The 25,017-nt window shown below is 34.3% G+C and overlaps 1 protein-coding gene across 1 annotated transcript in view; it reads right to left on the bottom strand.

Annotated features, from left to right (window-relative positions):
• Positions 1 to 25,017, bottom strand: part of LOC107548413 (alpha-(1,6)-fucosyltransferase-like) — a 105,437-nt gene that overhangs the window by 11,062 nt on the left and 69,358 nt on the right. Inside the window, exons 3-7 of the mRNA XM_016229077.1 lie at positions 20,568 to 20,683; positions 16,966 to 17,131; positions 11,231 to 11,345; positions 5,764 to 6,001; positions 4,171 to 4,186 (exon numbers count right to left, since the gene is read on the bottom strand). Coding sequence (XP_016084563.1) covers positions 4,171 to 4,186; positions 5,764 to 6,001; positions 11,231 to 11,345; positions 16,966 to 17,131; positions 20,568 to 20,683 — 651 coding nt within the window. The remainder of the gene's footprint in view (positions 1 to 4,170; positions 4,187 to 5,763; positions 6,002 to 11,230; positions 11,346 to 16,965; positions 17,132 to 20,567; positions 20,684 to 25,017) is intronic.

The raw sequence follows: 25,017 nt of genomic DNA, 5'->3' as shown, positions 1-25,017 counted from the left end.
ATATATATAAATTTTCTCCATAAACTTTTAGAATATTTGTTGTCTATACACTATAAAATAAGATTTTTCAAAATAAAACTGATTATTGGAGAACTGATTATTTTTTTTTTACAAATTTATTTGCCCTTTTTTCATAATTATCTGTGAAATGTACTAGCAATTTCTGAGTGGAAATTGTTTTTACACTTATTTTTTCCTTGTGTAGTCTTCTGAAGCCATACGATAGCTTTTGTGTGACGAACAAACCCAAAAGTCATTATTTTCAGTTCTCAATTCTGATCTACGTTTGTGCACAACTTCCAATTTGACAGAAAACAGCAGAAATAGATTTGAAAGACTTGTTCACGCTGCCCTTTTTCAAACAATGAAAGTGAATAGGGATGGATGCCTCCAAAAATGCATTAAAAATGACAAATATATTGTAATTTGTTTTAATATAGTCTTCTGAAGCCATATGCTATATTTGTGTGATGAACAAACCCAAAAGTCATTATTTTCAGCTCTCAAATATTATGTTTGTGCACAACTTACAAATTATGGTACGTTCCTCATAAAAATAAATAAAATAAATAATAATAAATAATAAAATAAAAATACATTTAAAATATGAGCTGAAAACAGTAGCTGAAAACCAAGCTACTGTTATAAGCATGAGCCCCGTCAGACTGGTCGTGGCGGTGGTGTTGCAACAATATATAGTGATATTCTCAATGTTACTCAGAAAACAGGATACAGGTTTAACTCATTCGAAATACTAATGCTTAATGTTACACTGTCAGATATGCAAAAGAAATCGATCGTATCTCTTGCTCTGGCTACTGTGTATAGACCACCAGGGCCGTATACAGATTTCCTAAAAGAATTTGCAGATTTCCTCTCAGACCTATTGGTTACTGTTGATAAAGCGCTAATTGTCGGAGATTTTAACATTCACGTTGATAATACAAATGATGCATTAGGACTTGCGTTTACTGACCTAATAAACTCTTTTGGAGTCAAGCAAAACGTCACCGGGCCCACTCATCGTTTTAATCATACGCTAGATTTATTATATCACATGGAATTGATCTTACTGATATAGATATCATACCTCAAAGCGATGATGTTACTGACCATTTCCTTGTATCATGCATGCTGCATATTACTGATATTAACTATATGGCTCCGCGTTATCGTCCGGGCAGAACAATTGTTACAGCCACCAAAGACAGATTCATAAATAACCTGCCTGATTTATCTCAACTGCTCTGTGTACCAATAAATACACATTAACTAGATGAAATGACTAGCAACATGGGCACTATCTTCTCTAATACATTAGAAGCTGTTGCCCCCATCAAATTGAAAAAGGTTAGAGAAAAACGTACTGCGCCATAATACAACAGTAATACCGATTCTCTCAAGAAAGAAACTCATAATCTTGAGGGCAAATGGAGAAAAACTAACTTGGAAGTTTTTAGAATTGCATGGAAAAACAGTATCTCAGATCGAGTTCTTTTAAAACCTGAGCTAGAAATAAACCTGAATGAATTAATAATGATTAATTCCCTTACAAATAAGTAAATTATTACAATCCTAATGAACTGGCAAACTACAGACCAATTTCAAATCTTCCGTTTATGTCTAAAGTTTTAGAAAATGTTGTGTCTGCTCAATTTTGCTCCTTCCTGCAAAAACATTATCTCTATGAAGAATTTCAGTCAGGTTTCAGGCCCCACCATAGCACAGAAACAGCACTTGTTAAAATTACAAATGACTTGCTTCTTGCGTCAGACCAAGGCTGTGTCTCATTGCTAGTTTTACTTGATCTTAGTGCTGCGTTCAACACCATAGATCATGACATACTCATAGATCGATTACAAAACTATACAGGTATTCAAGAGCAGGCTTTAAGAGGGTTTAGATCATACCTGTCTGATCTCTACCACTTTGTTTATTTAAACGTTTATTTGTTTATTTTATGTCAATTATCACCAGTAAATTATGGAGTGCCACAAGGATCTGTCCTAGGTCCTCTGCTATTTTCAATATACATGTTGCCCGTAATATTATTAGAAAATACGGGATTAGTTTTCACTCTTATGCTGATGATACTCAACTATATATCTCAACAAGACCAGATGAAACTTCTAAATTATCTAAACTAACAGAGTGTGTTAAAAATGTAAAAGATTGGATGACCAATAATTTTCTCCTATTAAATTCGGATAAAACCGAGATATTACTTATTGGACCAAAAAACAGTACACAGAATATTTTGGATTACAATTTGCAACTAGACGAATGTATTGTTACTTCCTCTACATTAGAAAAGCTGGGTGTTATATTAGACAGCAATCATATTTCCCATGTTACAAAAACAGCATTCTTCCATCTTAGAAACATTACCAACCAAGCTACAAAACATGTTACCTGTTTCTGATGCAGAAAAGCTAGTTCATGCATTCATGACCTCTAGACTGGACTATTGTAATGCACTGCTAGGTGGTTGTCCTGCATCTTCAATAAACAAGCTACATGTAGTCCAAAATGCAGGTCAAGGAAATATGATCATACTGACAAGACGGTTGACCCTGAGTGGTCAGCTAAATATCTACAGTGGATCTAAAATATTAATAATTAATCATAGTTAGTTATGGTTAATTATTCATATTTCCCCATGAGTTAAATTCGCTACATCATACTACCCCAATTTTAGTCTCTGCACTGGCTACCTATTAAGTTCTGTATCAGTTACAAAATATTATTACTTGCCTATAAGGCCCTTAATGGGTTAGCTCCTGCATACCTAACTAGTCTTCTACCACGCTACAATCCATCACGCTCCCTAAGGTCGCAAAATTCTGGACTTTTGGTAGTACCTAGGATAGCAAAGTCCACTAAAGGAGGTAGAGCTTTTTCGCATTTGGCTCCCAAACTCTGGAATAGCCTTCCTGATAACGTTCGGGGTTCAGACACACTCTCTCTGTTTAAATCTAGATTAAAGACACATCTCTTTGGCCAAGCATTCAAATAATGCATCTCATAATCTTGTACTGCAGTTATATCTGATCAAATGCACATTGTTATTCTTTAGCTTGGGTTAAACAAATAATTTATGCTTGGTTGGAACAGCAGCTACGCTATAATTGTCTCTATTTGTTTCTCTGTTTATGCCACGGGATTCATAGGATTTACACAAGCTTCAGTCTGGATCCAGAACACCTGAGAAGAGATGATGCCAACCCCTCAGAGGACCTCAGATGATGCCAACCCTGAAACAACTTACAGAACTACCACATTTTGCTATAAGTTTGATTGCAACATATAATAATTGCTGTCAATAGTGTTCATTGTCTGTTTGATTACGTCTTATATATTGTAGAAACTTAATGTTCTGTAAAGCTGCTTTGCAACGATATGTATCGTGAAAAGCACTATATAAATAAACTTGAATTGAATTGAAAACAGCACAAAAAATCATATGGACCACTTTTATGCACTTCTATGACACGTTTATGGTGCTCTTTGTCATTTTTGTAGAATCTGTCCACATTCCCTTTCCTTTTGTTTCCTTTGCTGTTTCCTACAAAACAGAAGTGTGAAAGTTGTTAAACATCTCTTTTTGTGTTATGCAGAATAAATAAAGTTTGAAACAGCATGAGAGCGAGTAAATAATGACACCAAGTTCATTTTTGGCTGAACTCTCCTCTCACAATTTTTCAGTCCCACCTTTATTAGAGAAATGAAATGGTTCTGATTAACCTACGAGATCTCGAACTGAGTTTAGAAACACACAAACCACAAATTAACCGAGTCTGAAAGTGTTGCATAGAAACAGCGGCTTTGTTTTAATCGTTTGTTAAAAAACAAGTTACGGCAGGTCTGCTAATTATGAGCATTAAAGCAGCAGAACGGACTTGACCGCAAACCAACTGACAAGCAGCTCATTAAAACTCTCCCCAACAATTACCACACAACAACAGCGGCTGCTTTACGGTCTTTCCACCAGCAAGTGCACATGTGATCGGAGTATGCTTGAAATTTTAATTAGCTAAAGCATGAAATATTTAAGAAAAAACTCCCAAGCCATTCCCAGGCTTATGTAAGAGCACTCGCAGCTCTTTTTCACGCTTCTGGTTTCTGGCGGCTGGAATGGGTTTTGACGAGAATCCTCAGATAATCTATTACCTCAACAGATCCTCGGCTGTAATAATTAGGACACAAAGAAGAGAGGAAATTTTCAAATGTCCTCATTATGCTTAAATATTCGTCTTGTACTAGAGCTTTACACTTTGTCTATTTAGCATTACAGAACATTAGAGAAGCGGACTCTAGTTCACACAACGGTTTTAGAGTAGAAAATGCTGACGCATAAATTAAAAATACAGGCCTGAACTAACTTACAGTGCATTTCATACACAGTGGTGCTTAATTGGCACAAAAAGAATAAAGATTACAATCAGTTCACAAGTTATTTTAAAAAGGACTGAAATGAGAGTTAAGTTAATTTAAAAACACATTCAAATGAATTAGAAGGAAAGCGAAAAACAATTAAATCAATGCAATCAGAGAACACAGATAAACAACATGTACTTTAATTAGGGAGATCTGCAAACATGAATACATTTAGATGTTACTGCAAACCTAAACTAGCAAAGTCTAATGTTTTGTTGGTTTTGCTGGAAATTCAAGAAAAATGGTTTCTATACTGTTCTTTAGATTATAAAGTTAAAGCAAATTAAAAATGAAATGCACTACTGTTCAAAAGATTATTTGAACAATTGATTTTTTGAAAGAAATTAATACATTTATGCAACAAGGATGCATTACGCTAACCAAAAATGACATTATCTACATGTATAATGTTACATAAGATTTCTATTTCAAATAAACGTTGTCCTTTTGAACTTTCTATTCATCAAAGAATCCTGAAAAAATTTGGTTTCCACAAAAAATATGAAGCAGAACAACAATCAGAAATATTTCTTGAGAAGCAAATCAGCATATTAGAATGATTTCTGAAGGATCATGTGACACTGAAGTAATGATGCTGAAAATTCAGATTTGATCACAGGAATATATTACATTTTACAATATATTACAAACAGCTATTTTAAATTGCAATAATATTCCAAAATATTACTCTTTGGTTTTAATCAAATAAATGCAGCCTTGGTGAGCAAAAGAGACGTTTGAATGGTAGTTTATATTTCAAGTCATTTGATTATTATTATTTTTTTTATTAAATTAAAAACAGTAAAACTAACATTAAAAATACTGTAACTTTGAACGAGCCAAATCTAAAGCAGTGGTAAATAGCCACCTTCACCATAACAGAATCATAGTTAACCAAAACTAAAACTTAAAAACATAAATAAATATCAGCTAGTTGTCAAGGCAACATTCCCATTTTCATTTAATTTAGTGTAAGAAAAATCTAAAAGTAAATAAACAAAATAATAATAAAAATGAATATAAACTGTGTATACATATATTTAAAAATAAATAATAAAATAATAAATAATGTCAAAAACAGGAAAATTACTAATACTTTAAGAGAAAATAGAATATATAAAAATAAAATCTAATTTAAAACATTAACACAACTAATAATATAGTACTGTATTCATAATAGTAACTATAACTATAATAGTAACTTAAAGTAATAGTTTAGCATCAATGATAGTAAAACAATGACATATGAAAGAAAGAAGTCAGACTGACACATTTTCATGTTTAGATCTGCTCACTCTGAACACCTACAGCGGGATTGACGCTCACCTGACCAGTGTCCGGTCGTGGTTCCGGATCGATCCGTGCAGGTGTCGCTGACGGGCCGGAAGACTGTCTCCCAACCTTTAGGAGCATAACGCCAGTTGTGGGACTCGAGGATCAGGACTCTCTGCGTGCCGTAAGCGATCATGAAGCAGTAAACCACGTGATGGAGCTGACAGCCGTATCCACAGCCCTTATTGATGTTACACACCAGCTTCCGAGCTTTACTGCAGTCCTGCGGGTTCTGAGCCACAAATGACATACACAATTACAGTCAGCACTGCGTTTAGATCACACGAATTTGTATCAATATAGCATGTGTACAGAAAATAAAATAAAATCCAGATGAAGAATAGAAATGACATACTGTATGCAATTACAATTAGGACAGCGTTTTAGATTATATAAATTTGTACCAATGTCGCATGTGTAAATAAAACTGAATCTACAAAAAAAGAAGACAAATGACACATAAAATAAATAAAATAATAAATGCAGATGATATGCAATTAAAATTATGACTGCATTTTAGATTAAATTAATTTGCACCAATGTTGCATGTGTAAATAAAACTAATCTAGAAAAAAAGAAGACAAATGACACATAAAATAAATAAAATAATAAATACAGACGAAGATGACAAAAGAGATATGCAATTAAAATTATGACTGCATTTTAGATTATATCAATTTGTACCAATGTCGCATGTGTAAATAAAACTGAATCTAGAAAAAAAGAAGACAAATGACACATAAAATAAAATAATAAATACAGATGATATGCAATTAAAATTATGACTGCATTTTAGATTAAATGAATTTGTACCAATGTCGCATGTGTAAATAAAACTAAATCTACAAAAAAAGAAGACATGACACAAAATAAATGAAATAATAAATACAGACGAAGATGACAAATGATATATGCAATTAAAATTATGACTGCATTTTAGATTATATAAATTTGTACCAATGTCACGTGTAAATAAAACTAAATCTAGAATAAAGAAGACAAATGACACATAAAATAAAATAATAAATACAGATGATATGCAATTAAAATTATGACTGCATTTTAGATTAAATGAATTTGTACCAATGTCGCATGTGTAAATAAAACTGAATCTAGAAAAAAAGAAGACAAATGACACATAAAATAAATAAAATAATAAATACAGACGAAGACAACAAATGAGATATGCAATTAAAATTATGACTGCATTTTAGATTAAATGAATTTGCATGAGCATGTGCACATACAATACAATAAAAATAAAATAAAATAAAACAAATATATAAAACACAAAGATAAAGAAGATAAATGACACATGCAATTAAAATTAAGGCTGCGTTTTAGATTAAATTAATTTGTCCTAATATAGCATGCAAAAATAATCAAATTAAATAACAAAAAACAAAACAAAACAAGTACTCTAAAAATGAATGCTAAAGACTGTTTTCCCACAATTCCTACACCAGGATGCAATGCTTGTTTCCAGTGCAAGCTTTCAGGCTTTACGCAACAATCTCTGATGAGATTGTTCATATTCTCCAGTGAGAGCTGTCTGATTTCATTATTATATCACATTCACTGCATGTAAGCAGGGTCTCAAAGAGACAAGAGAGAAACACAGACAGAGAAAGAGAGACAGAGGGACAGAGACAGACAGGGACACAGTCAGTCCTTTGGAGATTCATATAGTGAGATTGAAACAGTCCCATCTGATGTCAGAAAGGCTTTCATGAGAGGTTTGATGTATTAGATCATCTATTTCATTCAATGTTTCATCCACAGGGAAAGACTGGAGGTGAATAAGGTGCTACAGCCATGCAAAAGCAGGGTCAAAAAAAAAAAATTAAATTAAATTAAATTAAATAAACAAATAAATAAAATAGTTCGGGGTCAGTAAGAATAAAAAAAACATTTGTTATTATTATTTTATTTTACATTTATTTTAAGAAATATTTTGGAGCAGCAAATCAGCATATTAGAATGATTTCTGAAGGATCATGTGACACTGAAGACTGGAGTAATGATGCTGAAAATTCAGCTTCGCATCATATGAATAAATTACATTTTACAATATATTCACAAAACACTTCATTTAAAGTGTAATAATATTTCACAATTTTACTGTATTTGTAATGAAATAAATACAGCCCTGGTGAGATTTTTCAAAAGCATTAAAAAACGTATAGACCTCAAACTTTTGAATGATTAAATAAATAAATAAAAGGTTGCTTGAAGGAGATCTCATATTAATTATAATATTACAGTACGAATAATAACTGCAGTTATTTGGGCAGTAATTATGGTTATCATGTTACATATTTGCCAGAGATGAAGTGATTCTGTGTGTCCAGCAGTGGAAGATTTTAGCAGTCTATATTTCCCTTTAGAAATGCTTTTTCTTTTTTATTGTGCCATTAGAGGAAATGAGTTACGATAATCGAATTGTCTGGCGGCTCTTTCACATTAGTGTATTTGTCTGGGGATTTTTTTTTTTTTTTTGAGTGAAGGCTATATAGATTTTACTCTTAATCCAAATTCAATAGTGTTGGCACAGAGTTTGCTATGGCAGCAGACGAAGCACTCTTATCTAAAAAAGCCTCAAAGTGCTGCCTGAGCATAAAACTAGAGCAGCATGCGCTTACAAAAATATACTGTGACGGTACTATGGTACAGTGATGGTATGGAAATCAGCCATCAGAGAGTATTTGATATATACCATGCTACTGAATGATAACCAGATTTATTCAAATAATATTACATAAAATCAATAAAACATTTAATAAAATAAATTCCAATTTAATAAAATAAAATAAATGTGTTGCTACTATGTTACAGTGATATATACAATGGCACTAAATGATAAAAAAAAATCAATACTATGGTACATGGCAATATTAGTAGAGTGATTGTATGAAAATCAGTGATAAGATATTATTTGATATGTACCATGGTATTGAATTATAACCAGATTCATTAAAATAATTGTATATAAATAAAATAAATAATCTAAAAAAAAAAAGTAATAAATTAAATAATAAAATAGAATAAAGCCGTAAACTAAAATAAATAAAACAAAATGAAAAATAAAATAAAATAAATAAAAAGTGACAGAAAAGACATGTATTGCGTTACCGAAGACTTTTGTCAAATAAATTGTTGCTGAAAAAAAACAACAGTCTAGTTTAGTCAGGCTAACTCATGGCTCACCATCTAAACCAACTGAAAACCAGTTTAAACAAGCCAAGAGACCAGATAAACCAGCTTAAACTGGGTAGTTACACTACAGGTAGGTACCATCCGTAATGATCAGCTATATGTTGTTCTGTTAAATAACATGGGATCTTCGATGATTCTTTTTGGATTGACTTGACAATCTTTTTCTTGCTTTATTGCAGAAAACAAATTATGTATGATCGAGGCATAAGAGTCGAGATTCAAAAGATCTCGCAACATAACTTTGAAAATATACATGAAAATGGTTAAATAAATCAATAAAAGACTGACTTCAGTTGATCTTACACTTTAATTTTCATTAGCGGTGGTTTGTAAAGAAAATCAAACTCACAAATGACATCAATATTTCCTTTACAATAATAAACTGGCATAAAGTCATAGATCTCAGTATAAAGAGAACGGAGAGAAAAAAGAAACAGTCCCAAAGAGGAACAACGGTACAGAGTGAATCATATCAGAAAATATATTTCATTAGTGTTGTTCGCTTTATTGCTTCTGCACATTAGGGCTGTCAAAATGGCTGAAAAAATAAATTAGAATTTTGTGCTTAAATATGATCAAAATTCGAATTATATTCGAATTTAAAATGCATAATTTCAGTTAGGGTAAATGAAAGCTTTTGGCTCCTGAGGCCACAAGAGGGCGCATCAAACATAAGATAACATGACTATCTGTGAAAAAAGTGCATAATTTTTAAAATAATGTTTATAAACTTTATAAAATTAGATAATTTTATAAATTATAAAATAGTTTATAAAATTATAATTAAGTTGCTTAAACAACTATAAACAAAACAGCATCATGTATGTATGCATAGTTTAATACAAAGGGCCGAAAGCCAATCACACAGAGTACATTTTTCATTTAAAAACACGAATTGCAGTGGGATGGGGGGAAAAAAACCCGCCATTAAGTCTCGAGATATGTTTTTTCAAAGTTGAACTTGCATTAATTTTATATGGCTTTCTAAACATGCGGCTCTTTTGTGCGAGACGCGAGTGCAATGGTGATAGATGTCCCTCTAGAAAATGTGTGAAATATGCATTCTGTGTGAACGGATAGGTTTCAGTTTTGACGTAAACAAGATCTTCGCATTGATGTTCTCTTTTCCCGCAATATTTGTAATCAACAACGCAGCAGCGCCGCATCTAGTGGCTTCATCTGGCTAGACTAACAAAAACATTATAATGCAACGACACTTACATCGTCATCGTATCTCGTGCGCCACTGATAAGGCTGCCTCCTTAACGCACACCTAAAATTCAAATGCAACGTTTTTGCATTCGAATGTGGATTTTTATTTTACTTTTTTTTTGACAGCCGTACTGCATATAATTCAGCTCTAAAGCCTAACTCGATTAGTTTGTGTTCCAGACAAGAATGATTTCTCAAATCATGCGAGAGAGTGAGAGAGTGTGCTAATTACACTTAGCGTAATGGACAATTATTTCAAATGAAATTACAATTTTTTTGAAAAATATTTAGACTTTCAAAGTCATAATTTCGACTTGAGTATGTCATAATTTAGACTTTGAGGCATTATTTTTTTTCTTACGTGGCGAAAACTCATGAATACTCATGATGCTGAAAATTCAGCTTTGATATTATAATAGAAAACAGTTCTTTTAAATTGTAATTGTAACGGGGCTGACGAGACGTGAGACGTGTGGATCCATCTGCAAGCTTTATTTAAAGAGATGTGGTATAACAGGCAGGGTCGAACAATGGCAAACAGGTATATGGCGGGCAAAAACGCAAGAATAGTCCTAGGGCTAGCTTAGGTCACCGATCGGCAGACAGAATCACAGGGGCGAGACGAGAGGGAGAAATCCAAGAAAACAGGCAAAGATCAGAAACCGCAAAAACAGGCAAGGCAAAACAAGGAAACAAGGAGACTCGGAAAGGGATACAGGCTAAACAATACTCAGCAGAGAATGGTGGTTTGAGTGGGTGTTATATAGTGAGTGAGGTGATAAGAAACAGCTGTGTGCAATGAGTGCAATCAGTGCAGTGTACAAATCGTGCAATGAATGATGGGATATGTAGTCCGGGGTGCTATGCAACAGTTTGTGTTGTGCGAGAGTCAATGTAATGGAAAGGGTGACCTCTGGTGGTGAATAAACTGAAGTTCATGGACCGAATTCGTGACAGTAATAACATTTCACAATTTTCCAGTTTTCCCTGTATTTTAGGAAGTCTAACAGCAGGAGGAAGGTTCGTTCTGTACCTGCAGGAAGGAGATCCTGTTCTGCACCAGGCTGGAAAGATGTCTGGCCTCCTTCTCTCTCCAGTCTCCTGCTCCGTCCGCCTGACTGAGATCCTGCAGGTCCGTCATGATGGTTCTGACAGAAACACACAGGAGACGCTCAAACATCCTCCTCTATCAGCTGACAATGATTACATATTACTGAAAAATAACAGTACATTAGTGAATATTCATTGATTCTTCCTAATTTACCCATGTACAGTATTACTATGTCTTTGGAAGGCCTTTGTCTTTCAACCACATAAACATGCATACATTCATGTTATTTCTTATTTCGATGTAATGCAGGGATTCTCATGCTTTATATTTGTCAGCTGAACTTTCCACCTTATATATATTTTTTTGAAGTACCTCTGAGATTTTAAGGTAATAGTGAAAAGAGTACTAAGAAATTGCACTTAAGTAAAAGTATTGCTATTTAAGGAATAATTTACTTGAGTACAAGTAAAAGTACTCAAAAATAATATGACTCAAGTAAGAATGAAAAAGTAGTTTGCTGGGCGAAGATAAAAATCTTTGTCATTATTTTATCTTTGTTATTAAAAAAGGAGTACAAAGTACAACACATTACAAGTATACATAATATACAAATAAAACAAACAATGTTTTATTTTTAGGTACAATATAGGTGCATTTAACAGGAGCATTCAAGAAATTGAATGAACAAATATAAAAATAAAACACTATATATACTGATTCCTATTAAAGCAACTGTATAAAAGGGGTCATATGATGTTGCTAAAAAACATTATTTGGTGTATTTGGTGTAATGAAATGAATTTATGCGGTTTAAGGTTCAAAAAACACATTATTTTCCACATACTGTACATTATTGTTTCTCCTCTATGCCCCACCTTTCTGAAACGCGTCGATTTTTACAAAGCTCATCGAACTGAAAAGCGAGGTGTGCTCTGATTGGCCAGCTATCCAGTGCGTTGTGATTGGCCGAATACCTCAAGCGTGTGACGGAAATGTTACGTAAATTACCATATTGTGATGCCTGCGGCAACCACATGTGACGACCCCGGGCTGGACTCCGCTTCGTCCACGGTGAAAGCCGATCCGGCGATCCACAGCGAAGTTGATGTATTCCCTCTGCGACCAGCACGGATCAGCTCCAGGCACGACAAAGCGGATATCGTCCTCTTTTGGAAGGCGAAACAAAGTAGTTTCGCTTTCACAACGAAACACAGTGCCTTCACAACATGGCGGCGGCGGCAACAATACTACAGCGAGAATCAAAGTTACGCCTTCTTTCTTTGCGTGAACATTTGGGTGGCGTTATGCAAATCTTCCCACATAGTGAGGTAGACATGTGGGGGTGTGTTAGAACAAGCCGTTTTAGGTAGGCGTGGCTGACTCGTAACTTTTACAAAGAATATCTCTTTGGATTTGAGACTTTAGTCTTTGCAACTTTACAGATCTTCTTTATGCACCAAGAGCTTGTAACACTCCAAAGAGAAAGGAAAAATTGAAATCGCACCATATGACCCCTTTAAAGTTTTTCAGTCAAGAGTAGTGATTTTTCTCTTTGTGTTTTGGTGTTTTATTAACATTAAAAGAATAATTCACCTAAAAATAAAAATTCTGTTATCTTTCTGTCAATTCTGTCATAGTGTTTTATTTTTATACTATCATTTTCTCACTCAAAAGTTGTTTTAAACCTGAATGAGTTTCTTTCTTCTGCTGAACATAAATGCTATTTCGAAGAATGTGGAAAACCAAACCGTTGCCACAGTGACTTCCATAGTATTTTTTTCCTAAATTCAATGTGGACCAGCAACTGTTTGGTTACCCACATTCTTTCAAACATCTTCTTTTGTGTTCCGCACAAGAAATAAATTAATACAGGTTTGGGACAACATAATGATACTTAATAATACTTATACTTAATGATACATAATTACAGTGAGTCAATAATGACAGAAAATACATTTTTGGGTGAACTATCCCGGCAGCATGTTTAGTACTGTCCCTTTAAGACCAGCACGCATCTAATATACAGGCAACTTATCTGTTTTTCTCTCAACTGTTTACTTTCATTTTAGACATAAACCAACCGAGTCTATATGTAAACCTTGTGTGTTTTGACAGTATTAGCGTAAATGATTCAGTAACCAGGCGCTGTTTGACAGGCTTAAGTGCGCGCGCATAGAAAAAGCGCTTGTCAGAACAGCACGCGAATGAAAAATTTAAACAGTAATTTAACAGACTTTAAAGCACATGCAAATAATGTACGTTTGGGACTGCGAATAGGTGCAGTGTCTCGTCAAAGTAACTCTACCGCTGAGTTAACACTGATATGAATGCCACTATTTTATGTCTATGTCGAGCCTATGTCGCATTGTACAGTATATTGAGATGGAGGCGCCAGAAGAACTGCAACTGATAGAATGTGCGCTGTAGCACGATACTACGATATTTCTTCAAAAGCAGATCGTCCGCGATCAAAAATCGTCATATCGAACACCCCTAATGCCGAGTTCACACTGCACGATTTTCAAACTCGTCGGATCGCCGTTGTTTTCACACTGCTTGACTATCTGGGGTAGCATTCAGTTGTTGCTGTGTTCACATTGCACGATGGATAGATCGACAGGGGGTTTCACATTGCATGACTTCACAATAGGAAGAATCGCCGACAGCTCTGTCTGGTGCAGGGTTGTCAGGTTTTCGCTACAAAACCCGCCCAATTACTACTCAAAACTAGCCTGAAAATAGCTCAATTGCTTTCGAGGGGGTCCCCCAGTAAAAATCGCGTTCGGGGGGTAAAATACAAATTTTTTTGGCGGGGTTCTCCTGGTACAATTCACATTCCAGGGCCTAAATATCACATTATTGGGGTCGCTTCAACCTGCTGACATAAAAAACAACCGTATTTCGGGCATTTCTCTGAGATTTCGCAAAACCTGTCGGCGAGTGAAAAATCGGGCTAAAATCGTGCCGTGTGAACTCGGCATAAGCGAAAGTATTTGTAATTAGTTACTTTGCACCTCTGGTAATAAGTTAATAATTAAGTAACATACATGCAGGTGAGCAGTTCTTTGACATTGGTTAATGCTCACATGACATGCAGGTAAACAAATAAAATATTTCATTGTTTTAGTAAGCGTTTTACTTTGTTGTTATTTTAAAACTATTTATTTTAATTTTGTTTCTATGATTTAATTAATTATTAGCGTAATGTAATGATTAACGCATTTCATGTTGTTTAAACCAAACGAACGGAATATATTTTCTTTGTATTTTTTTTTCTTTTTTATCAATATGGTACAAGATTTTCCAAATTAAATCAATGTGATAAACGAGTTAGGTCACAAGTAATCTAAAAGCGATCAAAAATTTGCCTGATTATATAACCTAAAATGTTATGTTAATAACTACAACTTGTCATGTAATTTGTAATCAGTAACAGACTACAATTTGTAAGTAATCTACCCAGCACTGTATAGCGAATGGGATAAACATTTTTTTCTCTTTTTATTTTATTTCAATATGATATAAGATTATTCTAAAAAAGGAATCTAAAAGTAGTCATATTATGTTACCTGAAATTCAGTAATGGACTATAATTGATAAATAATCCACCCAGCACTTCTGATTATTTGTGGTACAATACTTGACCTATTTTGACCATATTTTTATCCCATTTCTACCTCAACTCTCCCTCCGGTCACATTTGGGTTTGAGGCATCGCTTTGTACAGAACTATGAAATCAAAATAATCCAATCCTGTCAAACCAAACTGAACAAATGCTTAAATCATAATATCATATGAAATCATAAAAGAGCAGCATGAACATTCAGCCCAGCATCTCATTTTGTGTTCAACAGAAGAAATAAAGTAATACAGGTCTGAAACATGTTTGATGATCATTTTATTTTAAATCGAGTTTTAGACACTAGTAATGAATTCTGTTAAAGCGTCATTTGCTAACTCAAACAGATGAGCATATGCTGGGTTTATGAGGAGTTTAATTATTACTTCATCAATGAGAGACTCCTCAGGGAGTTAAATGTGTATCGAACGCTTCTCTTTGTCAAAACGGAAAAACAGGTGCTGATGTGCTGATGGTGTGTCTGAGAGACACAGAGATAATGAGATATTGACAGCGTCTCTGTCCGTAATTAGTCTAGCGGGTGATAACTCAAAATTAAGTGCTGCTATATTTCTATTACAGCACTATTAGTATATGGAGCTGTTTCATAACGATGAAAGTAGAGATGCACATCCATTCTTCATCATCCAACTCACCTAAAACAATCCTGAATTTTATCAAAGCCATCAAGAACATTCACAACTCACCCCAAAAACAGAAGAATACATAAATAAATGATCTTTTGCTTTAGGAACATTAAGATTTAAAGCAGCACAACTGTTTTCAACATTGATAATAATCTGAAATGATTGTTGAGCATCAAATCAGCATATTAGAACGATTTCTGAAAGATCATGTGACACGGAAGACTGGAGTAATGATGCTGAAAATTCAGCTTTGATCACAGCAATAAATTACATTTGACAAGATATTCAAAAATAAAACAGCTGATTTAAATTTAATGATATTTTGCAGTGTTACTGTTTTTCTCAATTTTTTATCAAATAAATACAGTCTTGTTGATCAAAAGACACAAATAAAATTATTATAATTGAAAATACATTTATAAAAATATAAAAACATACATATACATGTGTGTGTATTGTATATATTTTATTGTATAATTTTGTTGTACATTTATTTTAAATAATATTTAAAATGATTTCTTCTTCTTCTTATTTCTTACTAAACTTCTAGTATAGTAAAAATTATACCATAATGTATTTTTAATTAAAGGCAATACAATAAATACTCATGTGGTTCATTAATACTTTATGATTTCAATTAAACTTTTTTTTCTTATTACATTAAAAAGAATTTAGAGGGTAAATGTGCTATTGTCACAATGCAATAAATCTTAATACTTTGAAAAATAGGATTCATGTTCTTCATACAAAATGTAGTCTTCATTATTGTTTTGACTATGTGTCAAAATAAGACCTATATATATTTATATTTTAGCGAGTATAAAAGTTACGCCTTCTTTGCGTGAACATTTGGGCGGCGTTATGCAAATCTTCCCACATCGTGAGGTAGACATGTGGGGGCGTGCTAGAACGAGCCGTTTTAGGTAGGCTCTTAACTTTTATAAAGAATATCTCTTTGGATTTGAGACTTTAGTCTTTGCAACTTTACAGATCTTCTTTATGCACCAAGAGCTTGTAACACTCCAAAGAGAAAGAAAAAATTGAAATCGCATCATATGACCCCTTTAATAATTTTAAGCGGCTCATGTTGTTATGAAAACATTTGCGTATTAGAATGATTGGGAAAGATCACATAACATTTAAACAGCCTTCTGTCTGTACCGCCTTCATTTACGTGCTTGTTTTCATCATTTTCGCTTTAATTCTCGGAAACTGACTCGTTTGCTAAAATGAACATCCAATCAGAGCTCTCACTCACGCCGACGGTCCCGACAACCCCGACGCCAACCGGGCAAACTGCCGCCGACGTGAGCCCGACAAGTGGAACACACCAAACAAACTAGCACGACGTCGACCAAAAGACAAAACTTGAATGAAACCTTGACCAGATCCCCTGAGGAACAAAAGAGCATCAGTGAGCAACAGCGTGATGATACTGTACGCATCTAACCTCTGTTGATGACCGAGGTCCTGCAGCAGCGTCTCAGTGTGTTTCTGTCTGTCTGACGGCTCGACGTGACTCAGCTTCTGTATCTCGCTGTGAATAAAATACCACAGCTCTTTCACTCCGTTCTCTACCTTCCTCCGCAGTTCCTCCTGTTCTCGACCCGGACCAACTGACAAAGAGAAGAGAGATTCAAAAGTGCTCTAATTAGGCAATGATGTCTGAAAGGCTGTGAAGATAATCACAACTTAACTGGTAAGTCAACTATGTATCTAGTTGACTTGCCAGCTATTAATGTTGACTCGTGTGTTTTATATAAAAAGACGGCAGGTAGATTTGTAATAGTCTGTGAGTTCTTAAAGAAAATGTAAACGGTTGCAATTGCTGCTGATCTTCCCTACAGATTTCGACTGTCCTCTTTTTGATTCTGCGTTCACTCATCTCTCGCTCTACACTTCTCTGCCTACTTCTTTTGCTCTTATGTAATAAGTTCAATTCAGTGCTTTTCAAGAAACCCCTGGGTATAATCTCTCCGGGACGGGTGACCCTGAATGAATGCTGTATACATGGGACGCATCCTAACTGAGATGGAACCTCAGAAGTGACTCATTTAGATTCTCTGCATGCGGTAGGACTCACAATTGTTGTGTTACCAAGCTAACAATGTGATACTATACTAAGCATAAAAATATTCAAATATTGGGTTAGATTATTATAAAATATATACATTTGAAAAATGTTTCAGTGTTGAATGAACTATTATATTTGTAGTTTTATCATTTAGACTTATAAAGACTAGTTTATTTATTTAGGCAAAATATATATTATATATGTACTGTAAATATCAGTGGTGTCACTGATATATACTCACAGTTATACTGACAGGAACTCAGTTTTTTTTTTATCAAATGCAAATTCATGTCCCAGTCACATTTTTTTAGCTATCAGAAGAAGAAGAAAAAGTAATCAAAACGTAATCAATATTCTATTTACTAAAGCCAAGCATGAAACTCATCAAGTTAGTGTTTTTAAGCATTTTACATTTATTCCATCATAATAACTCAAGGCAGTAACAATTTAACAAATTTTATTTTGTGAACTTATTTCTTTTTTAAAGTTAACTTTCAACTACTTTTGAATTTTTCGGATCATAAGTCATCAAAGCTCGCTAAATATGTTTTCAGGCCATTTCAAGTCTGATCAAGTCTTAGTAGTTATATCTAAGTGTGTGAGTTGTTTACTTACTTTTTAAAATTAGCTTTCCTATTAACGCAATTATATTGTTCAATCAGACTGATTCATGAACGATGAATGCGCACAAACACAAGAGGCGGATTTATCGCATGAACCAATCATATCTATCTGTCTGTCTGTCTGTCTGTCTACAAACACAAACACATGTATTTGATAAATTTCAAATATTTTAATTTGAGTGTTAAATTAAATAGTATATTTGTCATTTAATAGTTTCAAAATATCCCAAACAAATCGCTAAATCTAAGAAAGATATTGTATTGTTATTGTAAAAATAATGCTAAAAATGTATTACATACTTTACATACTGTAGATACAAGTGCAATATAACTAATGCAAATGCTGTTCAAGTCTAGTGAAGAATCATTCAAATAAGTACTGTGACCGTGGCTGTGAGGTTCAGGTGCTGTAGGTTTCTCTTCTAATCCTGCTCTCATTACAGCAGAGGTGACCTGAGTGAGACACACAGCATCTATCTGTCTTTTATAGGGGTCAGAACAGGACGTGAAGCAGCGCCAGAGAGACAGGCTCTTTAAGGATGATCCTTATACATCTGTGACCTGTGCTCTTCTGGCCCGGGGTGACGATGCTGCTGCTGCTGCTGACGATGATGTTGGTAGTTATTTCTGGCAGATCCTGTAGCAAGGAGATTTCCCAACCCTGACCCATTCGCTAGCCATGATTATGCATGCAAAGACTTGAATACACACACAAACATGTGCAAACATTCGCTGTTCAAGTCTAGTGAAGAATCATTCAAATAAGTACTGTGACTGTGGCTGTGAGGTTCAGGTGCTGTAGGTTTCTCTTCTAATCCTGCTCTCATTACAGCAGAGGTGACCTGAGTGAGACACACAGCATCTATCTGTCTTTTATAGGGGTCAGAACAGGACGTGAAGCAGCGCCAGAGAGACAGGCTCTTTAAGGATGATCCTTATACATCTGTGACCTGTGCTCTTCTGGCCCGGGGTGACGATGCTGCTGCTGCTGCTGACGATGTTGGTAGTTATTTCTGGCAGATCCTGTAGCAAGGAGATTTCCCAACCCTGACCCATTCGCTAGCCATGATTATGCATGCAAAGACTTGAATACACACACACAAACATGTGCAAACATTTAATGACTCATGCTGTTGTGCTTCTGTTAGACCTACATGGACGTCAATCTGCAAGTCAGAATATAAACAACAATTTTTTTTATGTTAATATGCATTATTGTATCCCAGTTTCATATATAACTGTAAATAAGACATAGGTTGATTTCCTTGGAAAATGTCATATTCTCGCCAACGCTCAACTCTTAATTTTACGCCCTGGGTGGAACTGCAGGGGTCTGGAGAGCAGTTTATGCATTTTGAGATTTATATTTGAATGAAAGCAATCCAGCCTAATTTGAGGAAACAAACTGCTACTGATGATGCATAGTTTGTTATATCTGCCACAAAATATTCCCTTGCTGGTTGACAAAGAAAATGAAATTCTTGTTAGAAATTTGTCGTTAGAAAAAACAAAAAAACAACTCAATCGATTAAAAGGCTTAAACTGTTCTGATTGTACAGTAGGAAGCATACTTATAGTCAGAAAGCATGAATAATTGTGTTATTTATATATATATATATAATTTGAAGACATAAAATTTGGTCTTATTGCATGTTGGAATGATTTCTGAAGGATCGTGTGACACTGAAGACTGGAGTAATGATGCTGAAAATTTAGCTTTGATCACAGGAATAAATTACATTTTACAATATTTTCAAATAGAAAACAGTTGTAATAATATTTCACATTATTTTTGACTTTACTGTATTTTTTTTTAGCAAACAACTGAGCATAAGATACTTAAAACATTAAAACAAATAAAAAAAATTTGCCAACCCCAAACTTTTGAACTGCAGTGTAAATTAGACAAATTTAAAAGTTACTTAGACTTAATTTTGTAGATTGTACTGAGAATGTAAGTGCATTTATATCTTACTGAACTGGCAGATTCTCCATTTGTTTTAAAAATGTTTTACTTAAAATAAAAACATATTCAAGATTCATTCATATTAAAGATACACTGTCTAAACAAAAATTTCTTAAAATCTTCCATTTAGTGTTATTCCGACCAATGGAAGACTATGAGTGTTTGGGTCATGTGTATGGGAAGGTTTTGTCAGGGTTCAGAAATTTTGTTTTAAAAATGTTTTACTTAAAATAAAAACATATTCAAGATTCATTCATATTAAAGATACACTGTCTTCCATTTAGTGTTATTCCGACCAATGGAAGACTATGAGTGTTTGGGTCATGTGTATGGGAAGGTTTTGTCAGGGTTCAGAAAAAAGACTCAGTCCTGATGATCTACTCTCTTACCGTCTCCAGATAATCTCTGAAAGCTGTGGATCTTCTGTTTGGCTCGGCTTAGCTGTTCCTCAAGAGACCGCAGTCTTCCTGATGATATTGGCCCATCCGACTGTCCTTCCGGAATCCTGCAAAACACACATGGGTTTTTATAGCAAACTCCTTCCGCAGCTTAAAGCGTTTGCAAACTCGCAGCATCCAGGAAGAAAGCAATCAGTCCGCCAACACTGTGTAAACAAACGCCAAACTACAAGCTCCAAATGTTGATTCACTGGAGTCTGATTACCAATTGGCCATGAATAAAATAATCATAAACGTCTGCTGTGATGTTCAATAGCGTTTAGTGCGCTGCATACATTTGCTGCTTACATTAGTCTAAAACATAATTGCTAATTACAGTTTGACTATTCGTTTCTATTCAGCTGATTTAGATTAAATCACCCCTTAACTAATGAGCCTTTGGGAAACTCTGCATGACACCAACAACTACTCATTTAACATCACATATTATCACATTGGCCTTATGTTATTACTGAATGTTTACTGAATATTTCCATTTGTTTTCCATGCGACAGTAAACGGGTCAATATCTGTTCCAAGTGCTGAAACCACTGAGTTGATCGTTTAATTATGCATTAATATTAAAACCTCTGCTGCATGCATATGCATGAGGGTCTATATGCAAGGGAACAAAGATTAGCGTGGAGAAATCAATAGAGCATGTTAGCACAATTTTCAAGAGCGGAGGAGGGAATACTAATTGATTAAAACGATGCAAAAAGGCTTTAATTTTAAAGCAAATAACAAAAACAACCATGAGTGCTGAGAAAACAAAAAGCCTTTTTTTTAAAGAAATTAACACTTTTATTCAGCAAGGATGCATTAAATTGATCATTTATTATGTTGCACAAGATTTCTATTTCAAATAAATACAGTTTTCAAACTTTCTATTCATCAAAGAACCCTGAAATAAGAAATGTATCACTATTTTCACTGAAATATTACCCGTTCCAACATTGATAATAATCAGAAATGTTTCTTGTGCAGCAAATCAGCATGTTACTGTAGAATGGTTTCTAAAGGACCATGACACTGAAGACTGGAGTAATGATGCTGAAAATTCAGCTTTGATCAGGAATAAATGACATTTTAACATTTCACAATATTACTGTTTTTACTGTATTTTTTGGTTAGTGAAAGTGTGAAATATACAACCTTTTGAAAGTATAGCTTCAGTTATTGAGACATAAAAAAAAGTTATGTGGCATGAAATACAATCTGTGAAGAAAGCTATAATGAATAATTAGATTAAGGTTTCTCGAGGCTGCAGCAATATTATCCCAATCAACCTTCCAATTAGATTCAGATTACAAAAGTTCCAGGTCTTTCATGCAATAAACATCCAATTAAGATTTAATTGGAACATTCTAATATTTTATCATATAATTCGGATGCCTCAGACTTTACAAGCACAAAATTGTAAAGTAAAAGAAAAATGAACACCCTGGAAGATTAAATTGGCCTTTCAAGTCCTGAAATGAACGAATAGACCCACATTCCATAACATCTGAATTATGCCTCTCTAACTGCAGTTTATAAAAGAAGTAGGTCGTCCCGCTGTAAGCAGATTTGCATCATGAGCTACAGAATCCAGTTCATTTTATAAACACCTGCGGATACTAATGAGGTCATGTTAGTCATTTACATTATGACTGTAAACTAAGTATAGAGACAGTTAAAAGGATAGTTCACCAAAATAAGAAAATAATTTACTCACCCACAAGTTGTTCCAAACCTGTATGAATTTCTTCTGTTGAATGTGGGTAACTGGACAATTGTTGATCCTCATTGACTTTTCCATTTTTCCATACAATGGAAGTCAATGGGTACCATCAACTGTTCGGTTATCCACATTCTTCAAAAGATTTTTTGAAGAATGTATGAAGTTCTTTCTTCAGTTGAACACAAAAGAAGATATTTTGAAGAATGTGGGAAACCGAACAGTTGATGATCCCCATTGACTTCCATAGTTTTTTGTTTCCATACTATGGAAGTAAATGGCTACCATCAACTTTTCAGTTACCAACATTCTTTAAAATATCTTCTTTTGTGTTCAACAGAAGAAAAAAACTCACACAAGTTTGGAACTTGAGGGTGAGAAAATGATGACACAATATTCTTTTTTGGGTGCACTACCCCTTTAAATATTTAGGAAACCAGCAGAGATTAAATTATTTGGACTGCACAGCAAGAGCGGAAAAAGAGAGAGAAATCGGGAAGCTTGTGGCCCTCAGGTGTTTGCAGTGAAGCTCTTTTCCCTTCGGCCCCTGAACATTCCTCTAGAGATTACACAAGGACCCTATCAGCTCCCGTCTGGTACCGACTGCTAGATACTCGAAACACACTTCAAAGAGCGCAGATGGTTCAGCGTTCAAGGCTGCAAATATATATCTGCAATATATGCAAATGGGAACTATATATATATAAATATATGCAAATGAAAAGTGCCTGAGGACTATTGAATTTAAGTATAAATGAAACATGTTATTAGAGCGCAGAAAAGCTCAGTTCAATTCCATCTAACGAGTGTGAGACACAATCATCAGAGGGGCAGAACTTCAGAACTGCTGATGGAGAGCAAAACAGAGTCTGATACAGGAGGGAACGGCAGCCAAATGACATTACAGCCAGTGAATTACTGTCAGTCACTGCCGCATGCAGCGCTCCGAGAGGAAATTACAAGGGTCGTGAGATTAGTCAGAAGAAGATGATGGAGGCCGAAGACTGAAGATCACACAGATACAGCGATGAAAACGAGGTAAGAAGATCTGAATACTGCGAAATGTCTAAAACATAATTGCTAATTACAGTTTGACTATTCGTTTCTATTCAGCTGATTTAGATTAAATCACCCCTTAACTAATGAGCCTTTGGGAAACTCTGCATGACACCAACAACTACTCATTTAACATCACATATTATCACATTGGCCTTATGTTATTACTGAATGTTTACTGAATATTTCCATTTGTTTTCCATGCGACAGTAAACGGGTCAATATCTGTTCCAAGTGCTGAAACCACTGAGTTGATCGTTTAATTATGCATTAATATTAAAACCTCTGCTGCATGCATATGCATGAGGGTCTATATGCAAGGGAACAAAGATTAGCGTGGAGAAATCAATAGAGCATGTTAGCACAATTTTCAAGAGCGGAGGAGGGAATACTAATTGATTAAAACGATGCAAAAAGGCTTTAATTTTAAAGCAAATAACAAAAACAACCATGAGTGCTGAGAAAACAAAAAGCCTTTTTTTTAAAGAAATTAACACTTTTATTCAGCAAGGATGCATTAAATTGATCATTTATTATGTTGCACAAGATTTCTATTTCAAATAAATACAGTTTTCAAACTTTCTATTCATCAAAGAACCCTGAAATAAGAAATGTATCACTATTTTCACTGAAATATTACCCGTTCCAACATTGATAATAATCAGAAATGTTTCTTGTGCAGCAAATCAGCATGTTACTGTAGAATGGTTTCTAAAGGACCATGACACTGAAGACTGGAGTAATGATGCTGAAAATTCAGCTTTGATCAGGAATAAATGACATTTTAACATTTCACAATATTACTGTTTTTACTGTATTTTTTGGTTAGTGAAAGTGTGAAATATACAACCTTTTGAAAGTATAGCTTCAGTTATTGAGACATAAAAAAAAGTTATGTGGCATGAAATACAATCTGTGAAGAAAGCTATAATGAATAATTAGATTAAGGTTTCTCGAGGCTGCAGCAATATTATCCCAATCAACCTTCCAATTAGATTCAGATTACAAAAGTTCCAGGTCTTTCATGCAATAAACATCCAATTAATATTTAATTGGAACATTCTAATATTTTATCATATAATTCGGATGCCTCAGACTTTACAAGCACAAAATTGTAAAGTAAAAGAAAAATGAACACCCTGGAAGATTAAATTGGCCTTTCAAGTCCTGAAATGAACGAATAGACCCACATTCCATAACATCTGAATTATGCCTCTCTAACTGCAGTTTATAAAAGAAGTAGGTCGTCCCGCTGTAAGCAGATTTGCATCATGAGCTACAGAATCCAGTTCATTTTATAAACACCTGCGGATACTAATGAGGTCATGTTAGTCATTTACATTATGACTGTAAACTAAGTATAGAGACAGTTAAAAGGATAGTTCACCAAAATAAGAAAATAATTTACTCACCCACAAGTTGTTCCAAACCTGTATGAATTTCTTCTGTTGAATGTGGGTAACTGGACAATTGTTGATCCTCATTGACTTTTCCATTTTTCCATACAATGGAAGTCAATGGGTACCATCAACTGTTCGGTTATCCACATTCTTCAAAAGATTTTTTGAAGAATGTATGAAGTTCTTTCTTCAGTTGAACACAAAAGAAGATATTTTGAAGAATGTG

The sequence above is a fragment of the Sinocyclocheilus grahami genome, unplaced genomic scaffold (genome assembly GCF_001515645.1).
Source record: "Sinocyclocheilus grahami isolate Dianchi unplaced genomic scaffold, SAMN03320097.WGS_v1.1 scaffold347.1, whole genome shotgun sequence".
In the NCBI taxonomy this organism is placed as follows: domain Eukaryota; kingdom Metazoa; phylum Chordata; class Actinopteri; order Cypriniformes; family Cyprinidae; genus Sinocyclocheilus; species Sinocyclocheilus grahami.
The sequence above is the reverse complement of the archived record's forward strand: the minus strand, read 5'-3'. Positions and strand labels throughout refer to the sequence as shown.